Source organism: Euleptes europaea, chromosome 3, assembly GCF_029931775.1.
Source record: "Euleptes europaea isolate rEulEur1 chromosome 3, rEulEur1.hap1, whole genome shotgun sequence".
NCBI classification, from domain to species: Eukaryota; Metazoa; Chordata; class Lepidosauria; order Squamata; family Sphaerodactylidae; genus Euleptes; species Euleptes europaea.
This window is the reverse complement of record NC_079314.1, coordinates 71,966,218-71,993,954: the sequence shown is the minus strand read 5'-3', so window position 1 is coordinate 71,993,954 and position 27,737 is coordinate 71,966,218. Positions and strand designations below refer to the sequence as shown.

At 38.7% G+C, this 27,737-nt stretch overlaps 1 protein-coding gene across 4 annotated transcripts; it reads right to left on the bottom strand.

Moving 5' to 3' along the window:
• On the bottom strand, positions 1 to 27,737 carry CPSF6 (cleavage and polyadenylation specific factor 6). 4 transcript variants are annotated; one of them, XM_056846761.1, is made up of 11 exons: positions 27,583 to 27,737; positions 22,417 to 22,626; positions 21,963 to 22,066; positions 20,983 to 21,128; positions 19,010 to 19,183; positions 17,598 to 18,102; positions 15,940 to 16,032; positions 14,620 to 14,735; positions 13,447 to 13,600; positions 11,195 to 11,389; positions 1 to 618 (listed from the first exon to the last, which is right to left on the bottom strand). In XM_056846761.1, the coding sequence occupies exons 1-10, from the start codon at positions 27,640 to 27,642 to the stop codon at positions 11,200 to 11,202; spliced, it is 1,752 nt and encodes a 583-aa protein (XP_056702739.1). In that variant the 5' UTR covers positions 27,643 to 27,737; the 3' UTR covers positions 1 to 618; positions 11,195 to 11,199. The 4 variants fall into 4 exon arrangements, with proteins under 4 accessions (XP_056702739.1, XP_056702740.1, XP_056702741.1 ...); XM_056846762.1 differs by having other exon boundaries at positions 11,195 to 11,386; positions 27,583 to 27,736; XM_056846763.1 differs by lacking the exon at positions 15,940 to 16,032.

Below are 27,737 nucleotides of genomic sequence, written 5' to 3'. Positions count from 1 at the left end.
AGACTACACATTTTTTAAAAGGAACCACTACTCTAGTATCAATATCAGGTGCTGGACACAAATGCCAGTTATTTAGATACAACAGGTTGATGCATATACAAAAATATGCAATGTTCTGTTAGAGACAACACCATCAAATATTGCTGAACACAAGACACTCCCTGAGGTGTAAACATCAAATAACTTGAACAGCTTTACACATCAGCCCCATTAAACAGTTTATTACAACACTACAGCTATTGTAATCAATTTGGTGCTCTTTACAGACATTATCATATGAACATTTAAACAAGAACCAACTACTATAAAAACAAGCATTTACTTGACTTTTCCCATTGCTTGCACATTTTAATTTTCAAAAGTATATAACCAGTAATAAAGTTGCAAGAAGCTATACGTTTTAAATCACACAGGTTCCTTCAAATAAAACAGCTAAGCAACATAAAAATGTAAGAGAGCTACTGGTTACCATGTATGCAGATTTGCCTTATTCAGATCTATTCCTGTTCATTTTATCCATGAATCCTTACAGGCTCTGATCGATCGCATGAAGCAAACCGCTGGACAAGCCTCTTTCCGTGAAGTTTCTTGTCTGTTGAGGTGTTCCTCTTCCTTCAGCTGTAATGTGTCAAAATTTATGATGTAGATTTTTGCTAGGTCCCACAGTAAGCAAAAATTGTTGGTTTAACTATACATACACAAATCGTGCATCTACTTCAGCATAATGGAGCCTAACAACATAGACAAAGCAACTACTTGCCCAATAATAAAACTACAATTATGCCAGGACACTTTTAAAACCATTCATTTACAGCAGTGCAGAATACCACTTAATCATTAGAATCCACAAATACCTATGTTCTGGAAAATCACTGACAGGAACATTTCTTTGTATCAAAAAATTTACAAAAAGCATGCTAAGGATAATGTAGTAGCCAGAATAATTTGTTACACTGTTTTCAGCCACCACATTGATTTAAAGCGTTTTTAAACTAAGATAACTTGAAATAAATCAATATTACCCCTTCATCCATATAAAAACTGGGAAGTAAAATTAGAGGTAGCTCAGAGCTAGTTCATATGAACGTCCACAAATGTGGAACAGTAAAGGAGTTATGGGTCAATGGCTTAGTTCATTGTATGAATGGAACCTACAGCCAGCCAGTTTGTATCCAGATAGTTTACAAGCTGCTGCTACAGTCATTCTGAAATATATGAACCAGCTCTAATAATATAAATTTTTATATTGACACCTTAGTCCTAAATACATTAATCTTTATCCAGCTGCTCACTGCTCAAAATAAACCAGTTGTGCTTCAGGGCACCCATTCACAAAACCATTATAGCAAGCGAGATCAAAGTAGGGCCACTCTTTTCAGTACAGGCTAGTATTGCTGTAGGAATAACTGGAGTTTTCTTCGGCATACACTTAACATACCTGCATCTTCAAACACCTGTGTACATGTGTCAGGGATACCAGGCACATGCACATAGTTATTTTTAAGTTGTCCATATTGAGAAATGCTTATTTAATTACAGCAATCATATTTATTACTTAAAGTGTGGAGCCAAGTAAAATGTTTAACATACCACAGATACAATAACTAAGCTGAAGAGAGAAAGATTAATTCTAGTAAGTCTATTTTTCTTTAGACATTAATTTATCTAGTGGAAGAACCACCTACCCCTAAAAATTACAGGAAATGCATAAATATTACTGGGTTAGCTTTACACATACACATCTTAATTTTAACTTGAAAGCAAATTCCACTAATTTCAATAACAATGACATTCAAGCTTTGCAGTATTAAACTGCAGCTCTAAGCACTCCTGCTCAGAAGTCAGTCATCGTGAACCCAATGGAATCTACTTCCAAGGAATGGGACTAGAATTAACCTGTGAGACATAACTGCAAAGCAGTAAGTTATCAGTTGTTCACATCAGTTTTCAAAACTTTGTGAATAATTGAACCCAAACTATTAGCAAAAGTATACACATCAATAAATCAGTTCAAATGCAGACATATGGTTGATCAATTTCAGAACTTAAAGCAGTATGCAGCTATCATAAAGCCACTCCAAACATTGTTTAGATAAGAGAATTCCCATTTTTCTTCTTCTCCCATCAGCCACTTGTTAATATGCAGGATCAGGAGATTGATTCATTCATTTTTATGAAGGAAGCTAGACTTCCGTTTTCCACAGCCAAATTTCCCTAGCCCATGTAATTGGGAGGTGCATACTAGTCAGTGGTCAACTGAAAGACAGGACTACACCAGTACAATTTCTTAATGTTCCAGAGGAGTTAGATGACAGCTGCAAAACTGTATATTATAACCTGAAGCTATTGCAACAGCATATTCAACTGGCATTAATGATCTCTACCACCTCTAAAAGAGTATTGTACAGGAAGAAAATCATTGAAGGAACCATGGTATATATAAATAGCAGTTTTTATCTATGGTAGCACACACATATTTTTAATTTCAACCTTCACTGTTAGTGAATGCGGACTTGATGTTTCTGTTGTGGGGAATCTATGATCTCTAGAGCCCTTTGTTCTTCATATTTTATGGATATAGTTTAACATATAGTAGTAAAATGGGTGTAACTGTTAATTGTGCATAAACAGAAATGTTCTGCAATGATTTATAATAAAAGTTTCCTAAATACAGAGGTACAAGCTTACTGGTATTCAGTGATGTCCGCCAATATTGCCATCAAAATTACTGGTATGCATCAGTGGCAGTAAGAGTTTTAATAATTTTGGTGTTGGACTTCCCACACACAAAAAAACTGCCTTCTAAAACTCACATCATAAATATGTATCACATATTCATAAATGATTTTCTATAAGACTTTTTAGTGGACAAATTTTACACTGTGTATCTTTTTCTACAACAGTATGCAACTGCAAATTGTAACATCAAAACCAGAACCTCTTTTGAATTGTCAGGACATTGTGCAATCCCAGCAATTAATCTGAGAACCTAAATGATGACTCTTGACACTAATCACCAAGGACTTTCCAAACAGTTTGGTAAAGATAAGAAAACAGTCCATGACTTAGGGGCTGGGAGCAACACCATATGCTCCTTCCCCCAATCTCATGCCAGTTCTTCCAATTTCTATCTGCGTCAATCTTTCAAGAGATCATTTCTAACTTGGCTAAGCAAACTCTTATGAGGCTCCTTCATTCACTGTCAGAATTAAATAAAGGACAAAATGAATTTAGGAACAGCTTCTGGTTGGTGATGACAACAGGCGATGCCAAACATAATTGGCAGGATAAATCTTTGCAAGGGAACGCCAAGGAAGACGACTCATACAACTCTCATGCCTACCCGCAGGTCCTAAACCTTACTTTATTATTACCTTTGAACGAATGCTGTTTCTTTTGACTTTATTACCCAACCTCTATGTTCAAAACTGTTAATTAAAATCTCATAAATAGAAATCTCTGTCAAATGAAGCCAGCATCCAAATTATACCCTTCTGGCACATCATCTAATTTTTTTCAATGGCTTAGAACCAAAGGAGCAGAAGGGGCGGAAGTGTAACTAATTTCCACCAACTATCATCCCAGTTGCATCCACCTCCCCCATCCAACACTAAGGAATATCTTTTTAGAGGGCAGAAGGAGATGGGAAAGTCCTGTTTTGCAGGAAAAGCTCTGCTCTAGATCTAAGCCACTGTTGTGTTTAAATACAATAGTAAACTTAAATCGGCACACATCTAAATTTAGTTCTTTTGTAAAGCTGAACATTTTCCCTTTTATACAATGTAAAATTACAATTCTGTAAATGTTCACAATGAACCATGACAAAGACTAATGCAACTATATACCCCTCTGCCCAATATTAATATTCACTGGTACTCTGTGTTGGGTTTTTGGAAGGGAAATACATGCAGCTAATAAGTTAGCTACATGTGGCTGAATATTCTCTAGTAATTCAGTTAGTTTAATTGATATGCTAACAATTTACTGGTCTTAATATGTGTTGTGGGCTCATAAAATGAAAATGTATCAATTTGATTAATAAACTGGGATAATATTTCTAAAGTTATTCAGGCTTATATTTCGTTTTCTGAAATAACAACAATTTTGTTTGTTGTTTCTGGAGTCTACAGATTTATAGGTTGCAATACATATAGACATGTTATTTCAAACTTTTACAGCAATAAAGACCTCCCACTGTATAAAAAGCTTCACATTAAGGGTTTACTATAAAAGCCATTTTTCCATCATAAATTTTACAATTTTATCAACATTGTTTTCCTGAACTGATACTCATTCTTATGCTGAAGAATGACACAGGCCAAAGTAATTCAGACTTCAATATATTAATGAGTTTTTTAAAGGTTGTTCTCAAACCACAGTAAGCAAGAGATTCAGTGCAGTTAACTAGCTGAATAAAACTTCCCCAACTACTTGACTGTCTCTCCCAAAGAATCATCCCACAAGTAGTAACACAAATTGCTGTTCATCTATTGAATGCATAACAAAGGAATGAAAAAACCAGATTAATATTAAGTCCACAAAAAAAATCTAACAGCAAAATTACTAACACGTGCACAGGATTATTATTCACTATGCAGTTATACATTTTTACAATACAAAACTAAAGCTTGCTAAAAATGGTAGATGGTCATATCTGTATGATGAATTAAATTTATTGATAAAAGATAATTTGTAGACTACCAGCTCCAAGTAGAATGACTCCAGCAAATACCTTAAATAAATCTGATATAACATAAGGACAACACTTATGACCTACGACGACACTTTGAAATGCAAATAGCCATACGCCTCTTATGAGGAATGCTGTCTTCAAAGAAGTGCTGTTCAGCAAAGCACTTAGATACAACAGCAAAGATTTATCATATAGAAACATAGCTGCTGCTATTTTGTCAGTTTGTACATGAACCATCCTCTCCAACAATTTCATCTATTCTAATAAGCAATGTATCTTAAGAGAGAGGTAGCAATGTTAACTAATTTAGTGGTACTGCTAATCCACCTATACACAATTAGTCATTTAATACAGCTAACCAATCCATTTTTTAAAATTAGGATTTGCTAACAAAATTAATAAAAAGTAAAACAACTGAATTCAAATTTAGTAGGCTCATTTATCTGACACAATATATGAACATCCTAGTCTTACATACTTAAATGCGTGTAGAATTTATGTGTGACAAAGAGTAGGATTGCTTTACCTCATGATTTTGAGGGGTTATGGATCTAAACAATTGGGTTTCTACACCTGTTTTACCTCATGATTTTGAGGGGTTAGAGATCTCAAAAATCAGGTTTATACACCTATTTTCTGGTCATATGTTAGGGCCAGTACATGGATACAAGGTGGAGGAGGAGAGAAGAGTCATGTTACCTACTGCACACATTCTACACACATTAAGGAGTGTGTAAGTAGGAGTCTTCAGATCAATTCCTCTCCAATAACAAAATAGATCTGTAACAATATTTTTTCAGGCACAGTATTCTTTTGCATATATAAAAAGACAGTTTATAAACACTCACTTTTTAAACAAGGCACACTTCAATTTTGCACAAACAGGCCTAAAGTACTCTTTTGGTTTGGGCACTCAAAACTAATCTAAATCTAAGAGTTTTGCTTATAGTGGTTTGAGAACAGTATATAGAAAAACGTTATGTCAAACCGAGATTAAACTCTACATACATATTGATCACTGTTGGGGTATTTTGTCCCTTTGTAATTCTGCACCCATCTAGTTTGGCTTTTAAAAGAAATCACCATCAAAAGTCATAACATGCAGCATTCATTCATTCATACTAAAGTTGACCAATTAGCTTTATCTTATTTTAAATACACATAAGAACACATAAGATCCTAAGAAAAATTTCAAGCATTATGATTTTTCACACAGAAAAGCCCTTGTGTAGAATGAAGCATGAAATCAGTGTGTTTGCTCATCACGTTTGAAGCAGTCCTAAGATTTATGATTATTTTGATGAAATTGTATTGTTATACTGTCAGCTTTTGCTCTAGATATGTATATGGCCCAACATAAAAATGTTCATGATCTGCACACATGCTGCTTGGATTTCTAGCAGAGTGGTACAAGAAAATAGGTACACTTTAAAACAGTAACTATTTTCTTGTATTTTTATATTGACAATATACAAAAGACATAACAAAGAGATACAGAATTTCATGAACACATAGAAAATAACCCAGTAGCCAAAATACAATGTCAGTGAACATTAAAGAACTGACCAACTATAAGTACATTAAAACCATTTGGGATCAGTTCATGTATCGTTCAGTACCCAAACAAGAAGACTGGAAGGGTACATCTGACTTCAGAGAAGCTGTGCACCGATTCGAACCTTGTCTGCGAATATTCCTAACTGTGAATGACCATGCAATTTAATCCAAATACCCTACTGTTCTCCACTGAAGGCAAAAAACTCATTGTTAAAGTCATACAGGGTTAATGTGTTTAAAACTCTTATTTTCTAGTTTGGTTGCATTTACTACCAATTTACTAAGCTTCTGAGAGGGAAATGATCATTTTGCTAACCTGCCTAAGTCTTCAATTATCCCTTGCAATCAATTTTACTATTGTCACAATTTCAGTAAATAAAAGCAGCTCTGGATAGCACAATAAAAATCTAGTCTGAGGAATACACATTGGTTAAAAAAAAACAATAATGACTTGCACAATTACCATTAGCTATTAAAGTTTGCTCTTGAATAACTGTATGGTAGTATACTCAATGGAGATCATATAGTAAATTTGAAATGTGTAACATACATATTTCAATTCAGGCTCCAACTGTAGAAACAGCAGGACAAATTAAGCCTGGCAAACTAATGTGTGCACAAAAGTATCTAGCTTGCTGTTCCATAATCACCACAAAGTATGACTTTGTTCTCGCAGCCATCTCCTAAATTATTATACAATCCAGAATGAAAAAGCGCATTTGATTTAACTATTTGCCCAATACATATATACATCTGTAAGAAATAAACACTTTACAGAAGCCACATATAATTTTAAAGAACAGATGTGTTTTACAGTGATATGTTAAAACACAGCACTCCATTTACGCTGTATCTCCTTTCATTAGACATGTAGTACCCCGAACCATTAGACAAAACACTGCATATTTTCTTATGAGATGAAATTGGTGTACAGCCATGTGCATGTTAAATAGAACATGGACACTTGAAAGCATAGGCATTATACAAACCAAAGGTGATTCTAGATTTTGTTTAAAATTTTTTTTGCCATAAATTTAATTGTCAAGAATTTAGCATATGGCTGCAAGGTCAGTTTCCTACGCTTGGCATTTTATTCCTGAACACGTGCATTTGAATTTGCAACCGACTGGTGTAAAATAATTGATCAGGATAGGTAGTTATTCAAGTGGAACATATTCCATTTACTGTATGGGCAAACACCATTGATTCCAGCCAAGGAAAAAGGAACTCAGCCTAATATCAAAATTGTTTAAATAAAACTTGGAGTTACCATCAAGAAACTATAAAATTTCATGTTTATATAATTCCAGATTTAGAGCAGTTATCAGACTCCAAGAACACAAAGATGCCACAAAACTTCATTGTTTTTGCTACAACAGGCTGCCATTGCTCTAGCAATTGCTACTGAAACACTTCCAGCCACCCTTTCACTAACTCTTGCGGCTGTTTCTATTCAGATTTTTACTCACCTTGAAATAGTATCCACCCAATAAAAATAAAGATTGGGCTCATAAGTCTTCGGTTTGGGGCTTTTATACATTCTAAGCTTTTAAACTGAACTGTATACTACAATTCAACAGAAAAACAACATTTTAACTATCATATGGCAGTAGCACCTAGAAAAGGTATCTTCAGTCTGTTATCTCAACCTTTTAATTAGTGGCAGAAATATTTCTGTAGTTGTAAATTTCCTACAATAGTTTGTATGCTTACAAGAAACAGTAAAATTCTAAAAATCGCTGTATAATCATTTCTTAATCTCAGACCTCAACAGTGCACTCCTAAACAGATGACTTTAGCTCTGTGTGGGACTGTGCTCATTCAAGAAAGTAAAGGCAGATTATCTAATTAATGGTGATTTACGCTTTTGATGAACTTGTCAAGACAATCTAATGAGCATGCTTGAGTCCTAAAAACCTTTTCGTTGTTGGTTGTTTTCAATAATATACCTGCATCGAGTACCTCTTCCACCGTGCCTCCCCTCACACATAAGGCAGAGTTAATGGGCCAACACTACTCTAATAAGGATTAATAAGAGGCCATTTAGGTTAAAAGGAAGTTTATTGCTCATCATATCCTTCAGGTAAATACAAAGCTCTGATGCACACTGGGAATTTATCCTACTGATCTACTGTGAAGCATAGCACTAGCATTAAAGTCGTTGCAAATGTTACCTCTTTTTTGGAATAGGGGTAGGGAATAACAATTTGTGGTTTTAATATTGTTTATATAGTTATACACCACCTTGGGCCTGTTTTTTGGGAAAGGCTCAAAGTATTTTAAATAAATAAATGATATTCTTCATGGTGATATCCAAGGTGGCATTTCTGATAAGTTAGAAACAGAACAACATAAAGGAATACCAAATGAACAAGTTGTACTGAGAAGTCAGTTGCTAGAGATAAGAATACTCTTTAAAAGAAGCTGTCTAGAAAAAAAATGAAGAACTGAAACCAAGGTCACAATTACTTTTCTCTTAATGTGGAGATGGACAAAAGAAAACCCACAGTTCTGAAGATTTAGAGAACTCTTCCAACAAATATGAAATTGAAAACTGTTTTAAGAGCATATTCCTGAGGTAGGGGGCTGAATCACCCTAGTGGTGCATCCGTGCAAACTGGCAGACACTGGTGTAGTGCCAATTGTGCCAGCCACCCTGGATGGCAGTGTGGCCCTTAGACACCAGCTCAGCCTCCCACTGGCGTCCTACCAGTACAAATCATCCCACTGGCGTCCTGTGGGATGATTCCCAGGGCGTTCTGAGAGGCAGAGCTGTGAGTAGGCAGCTTCCTAGCCCCTTTCAGCACAGGAACACTGTTCTCTAAGGGGCTTTCCCCCTCTTTAAAAAATGTTTTTTGGAGGAAATGCCCTTTCCCCCCCCCCTGCAGTGGCTGCAAAACCTCTGTGGAGGTGTGGTGGCACAGCCACGCTGTCCCCAGCCACTGCAGGTTTCAGGAATGGGCTGTGAGTCAAAGTAGATATTTTGAAAGTACATATTTTGAAAACTTGCATGTTATCTTTCCCTCTTTTTTTAAAAAAAAATCAAAAGTTGTTGAAAACCTACTTGCATGTATGTGAATATTGATCAGAAAGCCATCCAAAGAGGAAGATATAAGCTATTTCACCCTTCTGTGTCATTCTTTTTTTACAGCCCAGACTGTTCCTGGTTAATTTTTTAAAATTGGGAGAAAGCATGCATGTGACTGCATGTCTAGTTTGGTCCTCTGATATCGCTAAAGAGATCCAGGCTATTACTGAGGGAATAGCCAAAACTATTCTACATTTCCATAAGACAAATATAGAGATCTAAGGCAATTTCTAAATTTAACATAGAAAACATTGGTTTTCAAAGATGGAACAAGAACTTAGTGCAATTAGAAGATGCTACATAAACACTATTCATGTGCCATACAAGAATATGGTACCGAAAATAATATGATTCTGAACAGATTAGAACCCACACTGATAACTGAATTTGCAGTCATGGTTGCCCTGGCAAGATAACCTGCTCCGGGAGGTATATTTTATTGTATGAATGTTTTAATGATGTGTTTGTTTCAAGATGTGGTTTTATTAAGGTTTTAATCTGTTAGCCACCTTGATGGCTCTGAGGAGGGAAGAAAGACTGCATTCTTTAAAAAAATATGTACCCTTCCATATGTGAAAGGTGTCTTTTGTTCAAAGAAACGATGTTACACAATGCTGCACCACTAGCGTTAAATTAAATCCAAAGATTTATTAATGTGCAAGCTCTTGCACAAGCGTAACAGTGTACCTCTGTTCTGGACTATTACCATCCATCAGCCATGTGTCAAGGAAAGGAAAAGTTTTCATAAAAATTACTTTTGTAGTGTAGGCTTTGTGAAGTAGTAAACAGTATGTTTTGAAAGAATGATCAAAATAAGGTACTACAGATTGCTAGATCACCTAATGTCAAACTGATAGCCTGTTAACTTAGCTATCTTTTCCTTGAAAAGGAAATCAATGTCCTTGGTATAGATAAAAACTTTCTTGTTGGCGCCAGGAACTGTACTTTTGTGTAACTTTGTTTTTTGCTGGTATCACTATCCAATAAGCAGGAGCTCCTACAAGGCCATCAAAATTCCAACTCAAACCCCTCTGTATTCAAAACAATTCGTTAAGACCTTGTGAGATACAGCAATTCAAGCAAAGAAAACCATGCACTGTCTACTTCTGCCAATACATGCTCACTGTCCTCCCTCCAAGACCAAATGCTTACCATAGTCTGGGTTTATTTAAGGTGGTTTTAACAAGTTTCAAATTTCAACATAAACTTCATCAAGGCTTACAATTAAGCTCTAGAGGGACCAATGACCAGTATCCTATGCGATACAGTTTCAATGTAGCTCAAAGGAATAGCCGTTATGCTCCTTGCCAGTGCAAAGTCATAACTAAGGGAATTGCAGTAATGGCAGCAAATGTCCCAATTATCAGACGCTATTAAGGAGCACTTAGCAGGAGCCTTGGAATATTATTGCTATGCAAAGGTATGTGCGAAGGAACGGATGACATGAGGCAAGACTGCCCTGACACATGGGCAACTCAGGGCCCAAAAGAAAATTTGTTACCTTCCTTTGAGCAAGTGCTTATGGGAAAGCTGTTGTGACAGACCCTGCGTAAGATTGGCAGTGATGCAAAAAGTTGATGAGGCTGCCAGACTATCATTAAAAAAGCAACATTACAAAGCATACATACAATACCAGAAGACATTAATGCAGTTAAGCAAAGGGGGATGTGGGGGAATAGGAAGTTATTTTTTCAATACTTACCTGAAATTGCCTCACTATGGGAAATGTGTTTAGGATAGCATACAGCTTTAAAATTTGAAAGCAGACATTTATTCTGTAACACAATTTCAAGTTAATGATGATTTAAGGGAAAAAAACAAACCTTAATCCTGAAGTCTGAAACTGATATACCCACCTCCTTTAACGATGACGATACTCTCGTTCTCTATCCCGCTCTCTGTCACGATCTCTATCGCGGTCACGATGTCTCTCACGTTCTCGGCTTCTTTCCCGGTAATAATCATCATGGCGATCTCGGCTTCGAGATTTGTGGCGTCTGCTTTTCTCCCTTGACCTGCTGTGGTCTCTCTCTCTTGAACGTTCACGTCTTCTAAAAGAAATTACTTCATTAATTCTCTTTAAATACATGTATTTTGTAGCAGTATACCCAAACCTCTGGTAGAGTTTTAGGAGGGGGAGAATGTGGTCTCAGTCAAGGATAAGAACATAGTGGATTTCACGTCTCTTCTAGTCCCTGAGTTCTAAACTATAAAAGTAAGAAGTCTGGTATCCCCACATTTTGGCGTCATTACGTAATTTAGCACTGGTGTTCAGAGTGTAGTATGCAAACATTAAGGCTGATGTAAGAGCCCAGCTGATGCTCCTCCTCCTCCTGAAAAAGCACACTCACTCTAATTTAGTGAGAGCTCAAATTACAACAGCTGTTAGCAGATATTAATTGTAACAGCTTAATGTATTTGCTCTTTCAACAGATTAATATGGTTTTGAGATACCGTAATGACACTGAACAGTACTTTTATCAGTCCTAATTATTTGACACTAATTATCACACAATGTCTGTGTTCTCCTAATCAAGAAACTGAAGCTTCACAAAACCAGTGAATTATTCTAGGAGTCATGTCAAGAGGTCTAACCCAAGTGTTTCAAGAAAGACAAATAAGATGCTGGTGTAAAATTCCATTTGCTTTAGAAGTATTTTTGACAAAAGGCAGAAGGTAGTAACAACAGCTGAACAAGTTGAATAACTTTTACAATAATTGACAGCAGAAGATAGAATTCAGAGTTTGGAATCAGAAGAGGCGAAAGATATATTGGAGGAGGAAAAAGAAGCAACAAATCAGAAAAAGGAGGACAGGGAAGAAAATAGTAGTCAAAACTTAAAGTCTGGAACTGCTGAACCAAAATCTATTGCAGCAGAAAGAGCAGTACCAAACAAACAAAAGCGAAAAGAAGGTGGGACACAATTACTAAATTAAAGATACTCTGCAAATTTGAATGGATTAAATTCACCTTCTAAACACTCCAAAATTTTAATCAATTAAAGAACGAAAAATAGATATACTTTGTTTGCAAGAAACTAACATTAAAAAAAGCGCATGAACATATATTAAATTGTAAAGAACTAGGCAAAATATATATAGCTTCAGTGCGAACAAAAAGAAAATGGGTTGCAATATATATTAATAACTCTAGTCTGGAAGTTATTTGAAGAATTAAAAGATCACAATGGAAGATATTTCATTTTGAAGATTAGATTACCAGAAGGACATGTATGGACATTAGCATCGATATATCCTCCAAAGATATCTGAAACAGAATTTTTTGAAAAATTCTATCAAGCCTTACTGGATTTTCAAAGAGGAGAGGTTTTGATTTTTGGTGATAGGTATGGGGTATTAGACACAAAAAAAGATAGGTCCAAGAATATTGGAGGTAAACTTGCCAAGAATGTTTTAAAGTATATGGAAATCGTAGAGTTAGAAGATACTTGGCGAGCATTGCACCACAATGAAAAAAAACTTCACATTTTTCTCTGACAGATATCAATTGTATTCAAGAATAGATATAAGCTGGATATCGAAGACATTAATCACAAAAGTTGGGACAGCAGAAATATTACCAAAGACTTTGGCAGATCATAATCTGATAGAAATAATTCTGGAAAACGGAAAGAGGAAAGAAATAAAATATATAATGAATTATTTAGGTATATGGTCACAGTGGCAAAAGTGGTATATGCAGGAAAGTGGAAAGCAGAGGAGCATCCAGATTTAACTGAATGGATAAATTAACAGAATGTGCAACTATGGCAAAATTAACATCTTTTAGTACATAGATCAATCTCTGAATTCTATGAAAAATAGAATGTATTCTTTAACCATAACGCTAAAATTAGTAACAGAAATAGAATGTAAGAATTTAAGTAACAAATGTATTCTTAGATATGAAAATATAATCAGAATATAGAAAAGTTTAAGTCAAATAAATTAATAACTGAAACATAATCTCAAACTAAACTCCAACGTAGTAATTTAATAGTCTGTACATTTGTTTGTATGTTTTGAAAATTAAAAAAAATTCATTACAGTACTCTCTAATAAGGTTTCCCCCGAAGACTTTTACCCATTTATACACAAAAAGGTTTACCTTGACCCAGAACCATAAGACTTTGACTCAATTCCATGAAGGCAATCTTGCAGAGAGCTAATAAGTACTTTGCAACGATCATCAGCAGACACTTTGGATTGTTTAATTAAAGAAATTGCAGTCACCAAAGTTTCTATAGCACTTCCATAGTCTCCTGGAAGATGGAAAAACACATGCGAATGAACATATATATACACACATATATGGTTTATGTATATGATTTCTAAACATTCAAGCACTACCCTATTGTTCGGTTGTCTTCTACAATGATTAGAATATGCACTACTACCGCCTAAACCTCAGTTTCCAAAGACCAGATGGCTTGGGCAACCTGTGTCTTGACCACACTACTGTAGGTTGTAGGAGGTGGCTTGCCCTGGCCTGGATAGCCCCAGGCCAGCCCGATCTCATCAGATCTCATAAGCTAAGCAGGGTTGGCCCTGGCTAGTATTTGGATGGGAGACCTCCAAGGAATACTATGGTCATGATTTGGAAGCAAACAATGGCAAACCACCTCTGAGTATCTCTTGCCTTGAAAACCCTATGGGGTCGCTATAAGTCAGCTGCAGCTTGATGGCAAAAAAAGAGAGGAGGTGGCTTATATGACTAAATGCTCTTCAGAACAGAAAACCAGATGTCAGGGAGAAGGGTTCTAATCTAATCCAATTTATATGTTGTAGGAGCACGTTCCAGAATGAGAGCCCTTACCTTAAGTCTGAACCGATGTAGTCCAGTCACAGACTTACCACCTGTTTTTGTGAACCTGGCCTAGCTTACTCTGAGAGGGCTTTCAGAAAGTTGTATTTCTCAAAGATAAAACCCCGTATTGCATTAGAAGTTACAGATGCCCAACACAAAGCATTTCTATGACTACAGAATGGGTCATAGAATCAGACTTGGAAGAGGCCATACAGCCATCTAGTCCAGCCCCCTGCTTAATGCAGGATCAGCCTACAGCATCCCTGAGAAGTGCTTGTCCAGCCTCTGCTTAAAGACTGCCAGTGGGTCCTAAGAATCCATTCTGCTAGCAGCAGAGTCTTCCACCAGAACTAGAAGCCTTGGTCCAGAAGAAAGACTCATTCAGAGTGAGAAGACTCCACCACTAGAAGAAGGAATTTATGGGATCCAACCCTTTTTGATCATGGATAAGATAGTTAAAGAAAACATACTGACCAGCACTGGCATCTGAAACAGCTCTTGAAATGGCGCTGCTAGAGATGGCCCTATTTCTATTCATTATTTCTTCAAATTCTGCTTCACTTAAAGGTGTCCTTGCAGCATCCATTTCTCTGCAAACACACACAAGTTCAAAACTTTACTTCCAGCTAATCACAACTATACATTTAACAACAGTTTGCAATCTTAAGCAAAGTAACACATAAAAGAAAGGTTTTTTTCCTAAATCAAGATCTTTAAAATGCAAAACCTGCAGGCTAGAGAAAAAGGTACACTATCACAGAAGCAGTAGTTCTGTAAGTAGTGTTGAAACCTTCCATCAGATGGTCTACTTAAGCAGTGCTTTCCATCATTAGAGAGCTTTAAAATATGCTTACGAATCTTCTACACTTAAGTAGGTATTTCCTCAAGCATAGAGGAAATTGGTCTGCCCAGTGAATATCAATGAAGACCCTCAACACATTTGTTATAACAGCTAGCAATCAGAACATAACAAGCAAATGTTGCCAAGCATTACAAATCTCTACATCCTTAATAACATACATGGGTGTGATGTGCTGGCTATACACTTAACTAGCAGCTTAGTTACTTTTCATTAGTAGCAGAAATATACCTGACTAATCTGAAAATGCCCTCTTGAACATAATTTCATCTGTCAGTAGCACTCTCTAGATATTACACATGTATTATAAACATGTACAGAGCAGAAGCAGCAAAGAACATGCTAGCACCACCCCCAATCTACACACTATGGCCAGATTGAATATAGAATCTATGCGCAAAGGCTCCATCTCCGTGACTAGAAATGCAATTTCGGAAATACAACCCATGCACACAGACGCCATGCTCAATCATATACTGGGCAGGGGGGGCAGTGTGTTCATGCCCACTACCTGTCTACTCATGTTTATTTCAACCCATAAAATGTCATCTGCAGAAGGCTGCTTAAAGCATAAAATCTGGATCTGATATGCCCAACTCTCGTATGCCTAGAGACATACTACCCACCTACTCCTTCCTTTTACATGGGGCAAATAGTAATCTAGATAATATAGCTTAATTGATTTGACTAAGGCACCTAGAATGAAGATCACTCTTTAGGGTATGGTGTTAAGACTACACAGCCTTCATATTCCTTTCAGCACTGCAAAGTTGTATGGCTTAACTTGCTTTTGAGAAATGTTTATCTCAAGTGTTAGTTCTTTTGGTAGAAAGAAAAATGCAGAATGATAAGCAATGCTATCCTCTTAAGAGTAAGAAGTGGATCAAGATCCTATAGCCGATTTAGCATAAGAGGAAATGTCTAAAAATTCATACCTCCCTGCGTTTTGAGTATTATTTTTCGATTGTCTCCAATACAATGGCATATGTAATTGTTCTCTTATGGACATGTTATTTCCAGTGAAACGCCTATGATATATAATTGACAATTTAAATATAGTTATGGACTGTAGTTGAGATCATCATGAAAATACTGGACATCAAGTGCAGAGATTCTACTTTTGTGTTCACCACCCTCAACCCTCCCTTGCCTACTAGAGCACTATCTCAATATACAAAGATAACAATTTGGTTTTTATTATGAGTTCTCTAGGTATTTTCAAGCAATTATGCCCAAAGTTCTACATTTTGGAATGCTGCTTTGTGAAGTTTAAAACATACCATTTTAGACATTAATTTAATGGATTAAGTCAGAAGAGGAATAAACTCGTTTAAGCGTAAACTGGTTTTCCAATAATCAGGCCAACAAAACCTTCCTTGCCACAATAACATACAACTAAACTTCACATAACTGATAAGACTATTATGAGACAATATAACATGCACAGAAGATAAGCAGCATCAAAGAAAGAGAAGCAGTAACTGGTATAAATGACTAAGATTTCTTCAAAGATGACAGGAAAACAAATGGGGGATTAGGACAAGCAAGGCTGCTTGATGAAGAAAGCTACTATGGGGTGTTTTAACATGAGTACCCACATGTTGAGAGCAGTCATGGCACTGCAGTGGGTGAAACAGACAAAAAAAGAGTACATCTCAAGACTTATACAGTGCACAGAGGCTTTCCGATCAGAGAATTAGTCCAATGAAGAGAACGGAGTTACACTGACATTTATACTGTGCTATACTGTCGAGGAACTAACTACAACTTTTGTGCAGGAAAAGTAACCTTGGTAGTTGAGTCGTTAAGAAGATACCAACACTAAATAAAGGTGTATACAAGGTGAAAGTGTTAACATATCTTTGCAAAGATGCCCATATATTTGTGCACAAGATATGAGTGATGTGAACAATAGATGCATGATCAAGCTAAGATAAATATGTAGCTGGAATACCTGTATTTCATGTACTGCTTCTCAAGCTATGTAACAGCATCCCCCACCCCACCCAGGTGCAAAACACCAGGAAAAGTAACACCAAGATCCTGGAAGGGAAAGGATCCCTTGTCAGATATACCTTGTTTCTTCATGTCAACCAAAAGACAAGATGGGCTGAATGACCTCTTGAAAAGGAGCCCCACTGATTAGTGTTGTCTCTGTTAGAATAATGCTGTCCCAACTTGCCCTAACATTACAACTCATTTGGGAACTGTACCTCTGGTTTTTCAATGATGTTTTCAGGAGGAGGTGACAAATGTCTTGTCTAATTCTAATGCTTTTTTTTCTTTTTTGCCCCAAACACACATCTTTGCACACAGTAGTAGGCTACATGCACACCACTGCATCCAAGGATCTCTGTGCAATCTGCTTTAGAACACATGGATGGTATGATGGTCTGGGAGCACAGAAAGCGGAATAATTTAGAAAGAGGATCCAAAGCCCCAAAAGTCTGAAAAACCATGATTTAGTTGCAACCTCACATTCAAGCAACTTTCAACATTTCCTAGAGCAAAGGGAAACAAAATAACCTGAACAGACTGAGTGCAGAGACGCTAAATGGGTACAAATAGTCTATCAACACAGAAAGGTACTCACCTGCCTGGCGGCCCATAATCACCTCTGTCATATGGTGGAGGTCGGCCATATGGGTCTGACGGTGGTGGACCACGGCTGTCTGATGTAGGTATACCACTGTTGGCTGGCGGGGGGAAGAAAGCTGGATTCACGTGTGGGGCTGGTGGGGGAGCACCAGGTGGTGGCCCAGGCAAGTGAGGAGGAGGAGCCAGTGTCAGAGGTGGCCCTAGTGGACCAGGTGGACGAGGGGGGAAAGGGCCTGGAGGTGGAGGAGGACCCTGTTGTGGGGGTGGAGGGCCTGGTGGTGGGCCATAGCCTGGGACAGGAGGTGGAGGACCAGGGGGAAGTGGACCCAATGGAGGCTGTCCAAAGGGCTGTCCAGGAAACAGAACTGGAGGAGGAGGGCGGTCACCACGATTGGGAGGACCAGTTAATGGAGGAGGGAGAACCTGGCCAGGTGGTGGAGGACCTGGAGGGCCTGGTGGGCCAGGAGGACCTAAAGGTGGACGTGGAGGAGTCTGTCCAGCTAAAAGGGGGAAAAACAATTTCCACAATTAAAATCCTTCTGGCAACTTTTTCAGAAAGACTTACGAAACCACTTATAATAAACAAAAGAAGGCTGGTAACTGATGTTTAATTTTTCCTCTAAAAATCTATGCAGTTAACAGAAGATGTGACAACTTTAGAAGAGCATGAGGCATGACAGTTTACTTCTGCTACTTGTATATCATGGCAAGAAGGAACATTACATGTCAATAATTCCTATTTGTGATTGATTGATATTGCAGCAACAACGAACAGGAAAAACACTTTACATTTGGGCTTTTGATATGTACTGGTTAAAGTGTTGGAGTAGGATATGGGACAGCAAGGTTCAAATCCTCGCTTTGCCATGGAAGCTCGCTAGGTGACAGTGGGCCAGTCACTCATTCTGAGCCTAACCTACCTCAAAATGTTGTAAAAATAAAATGGAGGAGAGAAGAATGAAGGAAGCCACTTTGGGACCCCACTGCAGGGTATAAACGAAGTGAATAAAAATATTTAGGGTTCTTTATTGTATTGTATCAACTTTCTATTTTTAAAGTATTTGCAAGTAGCTTTACTTAGAAAAGCAACTCATAGGTCTGTATTTTTTGTAAAAACAAGGGAAAGTAATTGGAATGTTATACCTTTTGTACAATGCAATAATGTTCTACAGAACTTTAAACATAACACAACTTTCAGGGGCTCTATCATCAAGCTTGTTCTTTGAGCTCAACTCTACCAGTCCCTAACTTCAATTGGCCATCTAAGAATTACTCAGAAAATACTTCTACATTTCAGTATCAGATAACGCTCCATTCCAGCAATAAAAGCCTTAGACGTTAGCATGTTGAGTCAAACCTCTATCTATATATAAATGTAGGAAAATACTAAACATTGAAACATTTTACCTGGAAAGGGTGGAGGTGGTCCTCCTGGTCCAGCTGGTCCAGGAAATCTGTCCCCCCCAGGTATAGCACCAGGAAAACGACCCCTCCCTCTGTTACTTGGTGGAAATGTTGCCCGTGAACTGCCTCCTGGAGGACCAGCTTTTCCTTCTCCTGACATCTGGCCTGACTGTGTAGCTGCAGTAGTGAAATAAAAGTATGACATACAACATCATATTAGCAAGGGCTTTTCAATTTGAAAACGTTCTCCCATTCTTACTATTGTACATTTAGGAATAGTTTCTGCTAAGATCTGAACAGCTGCCTTAAGCAAGCACAAGGGCTTAAGAGAACCTAGTGCAAGCTGTATCTTTCAGAAGCAGATCAGAATCCAACAACTCTAACTGTTTCTTGCCCCCCCCCCCAAAAACCCACATACATCAACAGTTTGAGACAACAAGCCCAAAGACCAAATGTCCAACACAGAAACACTCATACAATTTAGCGTGCTGGCTTTCATTAGTCCTTCCTTTTAGATCTAAAAAGACTTTCTGAGCTACAGATCACCAAGTACTTTCAAAACAAGCACACCAGCAAAGGGTCATTCTGAACCTTCTGATTATGGTGCTTATCTTAATAATCACACTTTAGCTTGGCTCAAAATCTACACAATTTAGAATACCACATTAGAGAGCTACCATTTAATGTGTCTTCAGATGTGTAGAATTTTCTGCCCCCAAACCCGAAGGAACACTGGTAGGATGGCCCATAATACATGCCTCCAGCTATATAGTAAAACAGGAAATAAAATACACCTCAAGAGATCAAAGCTAACACATAGTTATACAAAAGTCCCCACTACTATTGAAAACAGTCAGGTCCCCCTTTCAGATTATTTGATAAGTAGTCACTTATTTGAAAACTTTCATTCATTACCCATTTACCATTACAGCTGAAGAATTCTGTTTTCTCTACTATGCAACTTTTAGTTCTTAATGTTTTCTGATGGTTCTGGAGCTTGATCTCAACATTCAGATTTATCAGCACAACAAGCTGCAAAGCTCAATTCCAAGAGTCATGATCACAGAGGGAAACTACCATATCCTGCCTCCTGTTATTTTATTGTAGGATGGCTTATATATATGTGAGCAAAAATACACACAGGAACAGGGCTACCAAAATGATCACAGGGTTGGAAGACACGCTCTGTGAGGCAAGTCTGAAGCATCTGCAGCTTTTAATTTAGAAAAAAGACAACTGAGAGATGACATAAAGCCATCTACAAACCTATGTATGGTGCGGAGAAACTAGACAGAATTTTTTTCTCCCTCTCCTATAATACTAGAACATGGAGTCATCCTATGAAACTAATGGGCAATAGATTCAAATAGACAAAAGAAAGTACTATTTCACACAAGGGTGGCTGACTTGTGGAACTCACTGCCTTGACATGGCAATGGCCACTGGCTTAAGATGGATTTCAAATGGGGTTGGGCAGATTTATGGAGGATAGGTCTATTGTTAGCTATCATGGCCAAATGGACCCCTGGGTTCAGATGCTTCTGTCAGATACTGGGGAACAGTCTCTGCAGGTTCGGCTTTTAAGTCCTGTTTGTGGCATCTGACTGGCCACTGATGAAAAGAGGATGCTGAATTAGATGGAACAGTGGTCTAATCCAGCACATCTACACTTATACTCTTAAACAAGTTATCTTCTAATCTAGCTTTAAATGTTTTGTTACACCATGTGAGGACAGTAGAGATTAAATACCATTCCCCTCTGCTGACCCATTTGATAATATTCAGTTCCCACTTTAAAAACACACATGCATCAGTAGTAGCTTGAACAAAGCATTCTTTCAATAACCAAAATTTTATGCAGCATCTCTCAAGCACTCCATACCCCTTCAACCATATATATACCACATCTGACACTTGCCAAATTAAAGGCAAATGTTCCGTTCACTTCAGTGAAAGCCGCTGAAAGCAACACTTACTTTTCCTTGACTGCAGTTCAAATTGACTCAGAAACTGCTTATTACATGGAGTTACAACAGGATTTTGACCATGCAATTCTCTTTTAGGTAACAGATCCATTAGTTTTTTGGATGAGGCTTCAGATCCTACACCCACAAGTGCAAACCTGAATAAAATAATGGAAGAAAAAAATAATCTTCAGAGATCTCAGAAGGTTATGTATGTAACTTTGGAATATTATGTTTAATCTTAAACTAGCTTCTCTCAGGCTCATGTGTTTGCCTCTCCATCTTTCTCTCCACAGCAGAACACACCTTTTGAGCCAGGATATATCATCTTCATTTGAAGGCAGACTATTCCAGTGTTAAGAGCAGAGACAGAAGGGATGGAAATTAATTTTAATTAACAACGAAGAAAAATTCAAATTGTGGTAGATTCTGTATGGGGTGAGAGGAGCGGAGGATGAAGCATACAAGACCAAAACCCATTCTTAACTTCGCCCATGACGGAGTGGAAAAGAGAAAGGGGAGGCAGAATTATCCAAACTACAACGTTTTGGAAGAATTACAGAAAGCAGAAACAAAATGCTGACACTCACATTCCTTTTAAAAATAAAGCAAACAGATTATTTATAGTAGTAAGGACAAATAAGGACATAAAATATATTCTCAATACTACAGCTACATAAAGTTTAAATACTACAGACACATAATAGCCATGATCAATGACACTGAGAATTCTCACAGTAGCTCTCACAGGCCAACTTCTTCCATGCAGTCACCTACACATGAACAGCTTTCCCTTTTGCCTCTTAGGACACTTTCAACTCCTTCTCACAACTTCTCCATTCTGGTTACTCTGTTCTCAAGCTCATTTCTCTCTATATATTCTTAGGTCACACGCCTTCCAGGTAAGCAAGATACCACTAAGTCATATTTCCTATTACAGTGTTGGCAGTAGAACAGAAAATGGGGATGATGATATATTTCAATGTTCTTACCCCTTCGACTGACCATTAGCACGGTTTTCAAAAAATTTTATCTCCAGAATATCATTTACACCCAGTGAATGAACTGCTTCAGTTAAATCTTCATCTGTGGTCCACTGTAAATATTCATAATCAACACTTTACTTTTAGAGACAACATTAAAAATAAAAGAGCATTACCCCTTTCCCTCTACAATCATTTAAAATAATTCATCAATAGAGCATAAACATATATACCTTCCATACTAACAGATCTCATTATCAAAATTAGCTTTAAGGTTGTTTGACAGATGGTATGCTGTTTTGTAATCCTGCCTGAAAATTTGAACAAATTATGTTTTTATTTCTCAAAAATAAAGAGCCTATTAATTTAATGGAATACTAAATTATAACGTTCACCTACTCAAAAGATCTTGTTACAATAATGAACTATAGCAATATGCAGCAATAAGAAGTGTAATGCTTACCCAAGTAAGATTTCCAATATACAAAGCAATTCTCTTCCCTGTATATGTGTAGACAACATTTGGTGCTGATCCTTTGCCTACATCATCTCCAACAGAGGGTGGGAGAGAGTCCATATAATCACGGTCCTCTGGTGCATCGCCGTTATTAGCAGATGGAGAAATGACGTCGTCATACAAGTCTATTTGATCATGCCCACCATATTCTGCTTCCTAAAAGATAGTGAAATTACAGAAGTTAGATTAAAATACATTCAATAGTCAGTGTATTTGCTCTAGAGATATTTAATCTGGAACTAAAGGTTTGGGTCTGGAAGTAAAATCTAAGTTTCAAAACAACACTGCTTTATAAAGGCAAAATCCAAATATGACTGACCTCTTTTTTATTTTAAGTAATATATCCTAAAGAATTCCCTCTTTTACCTTTTTAACACAAAATTTACAGTTAATTTATGTTTGAGGGGTAAAATACAACATTTTTTAAACAGTTTGTAAATATCTTTCAGAAAGTCATAATTCCTCTTTTGTATCTAAGGGCCCAATGTAACATTTGTTAAAAAAAGGTAAAGGTCCCCTGTGCAAGCACCGGGTCATTCCATGGGGTGACGTCACATCCTGACGTTTACTGGGCAGACTTTGTTTACGGGGTGGTTTGCCAGTGCCTTCCCCAGTCATCTTCCCTTTACCCCCAAGCAAGCTGGGTACTCATTTTACCGACCTCGGAAGGATGGAAGGCTGAGTCAACCTTGAGCTGGCAGCCTGAAACCAACTTCCGTTGGGATCAAACTCAGGTCGTGAGCAGAACTTGGACAGCAGTACTGCAGCTTACCACTCTGCGCCACAGGGCTCATTTGTTACATTATGCATAATTATACATTTGTTACATTATGCATAATTCAGAGCATTTCCCCAATGTATTTTCGTTCTTTTAATACAAAGCAACTGTGAATGGTTTCTGGGTTTAAGTGAAGGCCCAAATGGGGAGGGAAGGAAGCAGCTGCCTTTCCCTAGCAGGCATCTGTCCACCCAAATCATAGCCCCAGTTGCTTTTCATTATGTCTCCAACCTTGTGGAGCCAATCTAGTTGTGGGCACTTTGGGAATTTTAAGAAAGGTCAGTGGGTACCACCATAAAATGACCATCATTTGAGGGAGGGATAGTACAAAATGTTGGGATATTCCAAGCCAACTTCCTTTCCTTTCTCCTTTAAAAGCTCCTTGATTCATAAATCTTGAATAGCATAATTCTAAATCTATTGTTTAAGGGATATAAGGACTGAAATAAATTTTGCTACTGACAACGTAACCCTAGAATTGCTGTCACTTAATAAATATGGTATTAGATCAGACACAGAGTTACTACTCCGATCTGTCAGAAGAGAAATAATATATCTTGATCTTAGATCCTCATAAAAAGGACATTATTCCAAGAGTACATGTGCTAGAGCAGGGCTTCTTAAACATTTTCCACTCGTGACCCCTTCCCCCCCCCCCCGAGAACTTTTTACACTACCCCGGGTATACAGGTACATATAACAGGTATACAAATCAAATATTTACTGATAATAAATCATAAATAAATTTATTTTAAAACAATTCTTTGGTATACATATAATTTACCATTTACTGTTGCCAAATTTTTCGAAAACCCCATTCAAAATTTTTGCAGCCCCCCATATGGGGTCGTGACCCACAGTTTAAGAAGCTTTGTACTAGAGAATCAATAGAACCATAAGAGCACGGTAAGCCAACTTTCCTCCTAGGAGGGAGGCACCTGCTTCCAAACTGATTTCCCTGAAAATGCCAAGATAATTCATCTTGATCTCTTGTGAAACACCTCTTGATCCTGAAGAAGTGGGCTGCAACTCATGAAAGCTCATGCTGAAATAAATGTTGTTAGGGGGTTATCGCCCTTGTATTCCCAGCGATGTATTAAGAGTTTGAAAATGTTATAAAAAATACTGTTCGCACTTTGTTTGGCCCCTTTAGCTGTGAAGACATCTTCCAACCATTTATAAGCCGTGGTATCCAAAAACCCTTTTAAAGCGATGTTTTTTATAACATTTTCAAACTCTTAATACATCGCTGGGAATACAAAGTACGGTAACCCCCTTCGTCTTTAAGGTGCCATTGGTTTTTTGCTTTGTTTTGCTATGACAGACCAACTCCTTTGCAATCCACTTGATCAGTCACTCCTCCTCTGTCATGCTGCTATTAAAAACTTCACCTCATTGTATTCAGTAGCCAGGTATTACATGGTTCAATAACATTTGCTGTATATTAGTATTTTGAGTAACTACAAAAGATGCATCCTTGTACCAAATAGTTTTGCGGAATATCAGAGGAAAAATATATTCAATACACTGCCACATTTGAAATACATCAATATATCTGATTAAAAAGAAACACCAGAGCATCCAGATGCTATCATTAAGGTAAGAGAAGAAAAATGAGCAAAAGTTATAGTTGACATAACTAGTCCAATTTTAAACAAAAACTACTCACAACTAACTGGTGCATTTACTGTTCAAAAAACATACTGCAATGGTTTTAACTATCTTGTCTTCCTTCCAAGATTTCTGGAAATTTTAGTTAATGATACTGAGGATTATCTGCTAGTGATCCCTTTATGTGAAATGGATATTACAACAAATACAAATGAACTTACAGTGAACTTCAAAAACATAATGTAATTTTCATAAGTGTTGCCATACTGATGTGTTTGTAGCAAAAAGATTTTTTTCAAACTTCCTGATAACACAGTATTCAGAATCCGTGTTACCTGCAGTAACACCAGATGATCAAATGCAGGGTCTATACTTTCCCACCAGGGTCAGATCTAGGAGGGGCGAGCGGGAGTAGCTGCCATGGACTACGGGCAGAAAGGTGACGGCAACTAGGGCCCCTTCTTCCCCAGCCCACCTGTCTGGAGGCCCGCACCTGCTCCAGCAGGGCTGACTAGTAGTGTCAGAGGAGGGCGGGAAGTGGTTTTCAGCAGCTTGTCTTGCGCATGGGGGAAGAAGCCAGCATCCGCCCAGTCCCAGCACCAAGGGAGACAGGCAGGGAGGGAGGCCATCGGGCCACTGCAACCAGAGGCATGAGCGCCGTGGGCCTGCTGAGCCACCTGGGAGGACACCGGTGCAGGAGAGGTGGCCAAGGCGCGCCCTACTCCCAGAGTGCACTGAGGGGAGGACAAGAATTCCCCAGCCTGTGCTTGACAAGCCCACTGCTGCCAGCTGTTGTCTTCTTCATCGTCACCTTCCCCATCCTTCTGGCTCATATGTGCACACCCGGCACATGATTGCACTGCACACGAAAGCTAGACACGGGCAGGCAGAGGAACTGCTTTGTGCATAGGTTCTGAGGGCTGCTGGCGCAAGTGTGCATGGGAAAGAATGTGGCTGACTGATGGATCCGGCAAGTGCACTCTCTACCAAAGATGTTTATGTTCATACGTTACTGGGGGCTGCTTCACTGCTCCTATGCCCAGATGACAACGGAGAGGGAAGTGTGGTCGCACACTGTGCTGTCACTCTTACAGTGACATAAACCCATCCACCAGGCGTTGATGGCTGGGGTGTCTGAGATCGGCCATTGGCCATGGCTTGCTCACATAAACACTCGTAGTGCATTACAAAGGCAAGTGTGAAACTGCTCATCTCCCTGATTAAAAAAATGCCACCTCACTGAAGTCAGCCTCCTTCTACAGGGTTGGAAGGCAGCAAGCTTATTGTATGTAGGGAGACCTCTACTACAATGAAATCAAGTGAGACTCCTCAGGAGAAGTTGGGGTAGGAAAAATTCAAGTAGAAAGAGAAGCAGCAATGACCATGCCACTGGAAGTTAAAATTGAGGGAGAGGGTAGTAACAGAACTGAATTTCTGCAGGACTTAAATTCTGATTCCAGCCTAAAGCCTCTCAGGTAATGTAAAAGTGAAATTATTAATTAACAATTCATAAAAGTCAATGCAATTTATTATATTGTTTAAAAGAGTTGCTGATTGTATATGTATATTATACACACACACACACATATGTATATACACGCATGTTTAAAGAAATACATATAAACATATGGGGGTGTCATTTTGTGCTTTTTTCTCCCTTCAAAAAATGTAGATTCAGCCCTGCTTCCCACTCAGATGAATCCATGTGTGAGTTTTTAAATATCCTCCATTCTGAAGAATAACGAGTATGCTGAACTTTCTCTGCAGTTCACTGGACTCACTTCATCATTGTGTCACCCTGGTCTTCAAAGCTCTGCACTCATTGCCCATCTGTTTCCAGGTACAATTCAAAGTGCTGGCTTTTACGTTAAAGGTGCTAAATGACTTGGGGCCAAGGTACTTCTACACCACCCAGCCTATTAGCTAATGTCCTCCTCACAAGCTCTGCTTTCTGGGCCTCTTGCTTTCAGAAGCGAGGTAGGTAGCAACCAATGACAGGGCTTTCTTGGCGGTGGTGCCTCACCTGTGCAATGCCCTTCCTCTTCAGGTGTGCCTGATGCCAGGCCAAAACAGTTTTTTTAACCAATATTTTAAATTAAGGGGTTGGTTCTTCACCATCATTTTTAGGCATGCTTCTACCCTAAAGTATTTTATGAGAGAAATGCATTTTCTGTTGGCTTGACAGACGCCTTTTCAATCGCTCCATTGCTGAGCAAACCTAAAGGGGAGAGAGTTAGCCTCTTGCACACATCTCTCTTGAAGCCTCTACGGAAGGGGCGGCTGCTGCGTGCCTGGGCCGCCGTGTTCCAGCCTTTCTCATCTCGAGGGAAAGGAAGGAGGGGGAGGGAGCCACACAAACGCTGCAATGCTACGAGAGACTCCATCTCGGGCTCATTGTTTCCCAGCTCCTGGGGCCTCAGAGAGAAAAGCAAATGGGCGCGCGTGAGAGGGAGACACGCAAGGGCGCTTTCTCGCTGCCGGAGCGCTCGCTGTAACCCACTCGAAGCGCCCGGCGGGAAAACTCACGGGCCGCTCGGCGAGGCGCCACAGTCAACAATGGCGGCGGGGTTTCCGTGCGCCTTGTGAGGCCCGGCCCGTCAGCCTCGCTCCCTCTCAAACGCGCACAAAAAACAGCGCCCCCCGCTTACGATCCGACCCCCCCCCATCCGCCTGACTCGAAGAGCCGCGGCCATGGCGGAAACCAGGGGCGCCCCCCTCTCTACCTGGTTAAATTCCTCTCCCACATCGGCGTAGATATCTATGTGGTCCACGCCGTCCGCCATATTCCGCTTCTCCTCCTCCTCCCCCACCGCTGCAGCAGCCAGCCCCGCCCGCCTGTGCAGCTGCCGCAGCCCGCCGCCGCCACAGAAGAGGGGGG